Source organism: Diuraphis noxia, unplaced genomic scaffold (assembly GCF_037042655.1).
Source record: "Diuraphis noxia isolate RWA-SAM2 unplaced genomic scaffold, SU_Dnox_SAM2 contig0002, whole genome shotgun sequence".
NCBI lineage: Eukaryota > Metazoa > Arthropoda > Insecta > Hemiptera > Aphididae > Diuraphis > Diuraphis noxia.
The window spans coordinates 25096770-25098661 of record NW_028301712.1 but is presented as its reverse complement, the minus strand read 5'-3'; the positions used below and the strand labels follow the sequence as shown (position 1 = coordinate 25098661).

General features: G+C 25.7%; 1 protein-coding gene across 1 annotated transcript; it reads left to right on the top strand.

Annotated features, from left to right (window-relative positions):
- Positions 1 to 312: 312 nt before the first annotated feature.
- Positions 313 to 1280, top strand: LOC149058255 (uncharacterized). The gene is made up of 2 exons (XM_089221456.1): positions 313 to 854; positions 959 to 1280. The coding sequence occupies exons 1-2, from the start codon at positions 590 to 592 to the stop codon at positions 1144 to 1146; spliced, it is 453 nt and encodes a 150-aa protein (XP_089077582.1). The 5' UTR covers positions 313 to 589; the 3' UTR covers positions 1147 to 1280.
- The last annotated feature ends 612 nt before the right edge of the window (positions 1281 to 1892 follow it).

Below are 1892 nucleotides of genomic sequence, written 5' to 3'. Positions count from 1 at the left end.
TGGGAGGTGGTGTCTTCCATATCTAATCTAACTATCTAGTCCAAATAAAGGCCTAAATCAATTATTTTATAAAATACTATTTTTATTTTAGTATATATTTTTTTTTCGTTTATTAAATGTTTCATTCAATCTGTTACAAAAAGAATAATAAGAACAATTGAGGAAGTATTAGAAAATAGTAGAAAAAAAATAAAAATAAAATAGCAAGATAAATATAACAAAACGTAGAAGGTAGAAGCACAGACTATATGAAAACAGATAGATCACTCCGAATGTAAACAAAAACTATGAATATTATCACCGCGACGAAATCAGTGTGACCACAATACAGGCATAAAATTTCGTAAAAAATGTCCCGATTCATACCTGGCGCCAACATTGAAATTTGTATTATAACTACCCTCTCTATCCTTGCATTCTTTATGTTCAGGTACCCTGACCTTTTACAGTTTTACATCCCTTAGGTTAACTTGGCATCTAGTTGCTGTGTGTGATTTCCATGTGACTTACTAGTTGATCATTGACCAAGTGTGTTTGTCTTATAATTTTTCTTTTGACATACTTTTTGATATTGTTAAAAAATTTAAAAATGGACAGTAAAAAAACTGGAATGCGTTGCTCAGTACAATTTTGCAAAAGTAAAGCAAGTGATATGAATGTAAGTTTTTTCCAATACCCAAAAGACGATCGTCTACCATTATGGATCAGAAATTGTGGTACAGAAAATCTATCTGAAAATCTATTAAAAAAAAATAGTTATAAAGTATGTGGCAATCACTTTGAAAATTCAATGTTTTTGAATTCTACAACCAAAAATCGACTAGTTTTTAATGCTATTCCAACAATGTTTAATGGTAAGTAAATAATAATTATTGAAACATGTTCAAAAATATTTTAATAATTTCAAAAACTAATTTTAATCTATATAAACTAATAATTGATTTAATTAAATTTTTAGATGAAATAATGTTTGAAAGATCAAAATCGGATAAATTACAATCGACAACACAAGTAGATCCACAATATTTTGATAATAGTTCAAAAGATCAAAGTAGTTGCAGTAGTTCAATTCAAGGCACTGAGACTGAAGGATTATCAAATCATTTAGTTGGGTCTATGAATACTTCTGACATGTCCCAATTTTGATAAGGATTACCTACTTAATTTTTTTTTGCGTTTTAGAATTTATGCTTCAATTAAATTTTTAAATAGAAATTTAGTATCTGAAAAAAAAATTAAAAATAGAAAGTTAGCAATTTTACAGCATTTGTGAAACAATATTTTGTGATTTTACTAATTTTATGATAATTGTTATGTATTGTAATTTAATAAATACCTTATTTTATTAGAATTGAATATGCACTATTTGAATTGTATGGTAGGTACTTCATTTGTTTTATTTATGTTTGAATACCTGTAATAAATTATAAATTAAACATTAATTAATTATGTTTATATAATTTGTATAATATTTGTCTGTATATTGTAAATAAAACTTATTTAAGTTATGAAGAAAATAATGTTTTTTGTAATCATATAGATTACATATACATTGTATATTATATGTAATTTTTATGTTTTAATATGTACTTACCGGATACCTTTGTTCTTACAGAGCATAGAAAACATCCAAATATTGAAATCAATATTCTTCTCATGACATATGAAGTATGATACCATCATTGTGTTACAGTTTACACTTTTACAGTACTAGCTAATGTATTGTAACATGTAGGTAACTTTAAATAGTAATTATGTTTATAACGTAATGAAATCTGGGTGAATACTTAGACCAAAAAATCGTTAGATGTAAAATTAAAAGCACAGACTACGAACTTGTGTTAAACTTAATTAATGATAACTATCGCCTTTTACAGTTTCTCGTGTCAATA

What these genes read in the sequence shown, in the direction of transcription:
- LOC149058255 (XM_089221456.1), top strand. Translation starts at nt 590, where the DNA reads ATGGACAGTAAAAAAACTGGAATGCGTTGCTCAGTACAATTTTGCAAA. An exon ending in TATTCCAACAATGTTTAATG is followed by an intron (nt 855 to 958) that starts GTAAGTAAATAA and finishes TTAAATTTTTAG; the next exon opens with ATGAAATAATGTTTGAAAGA.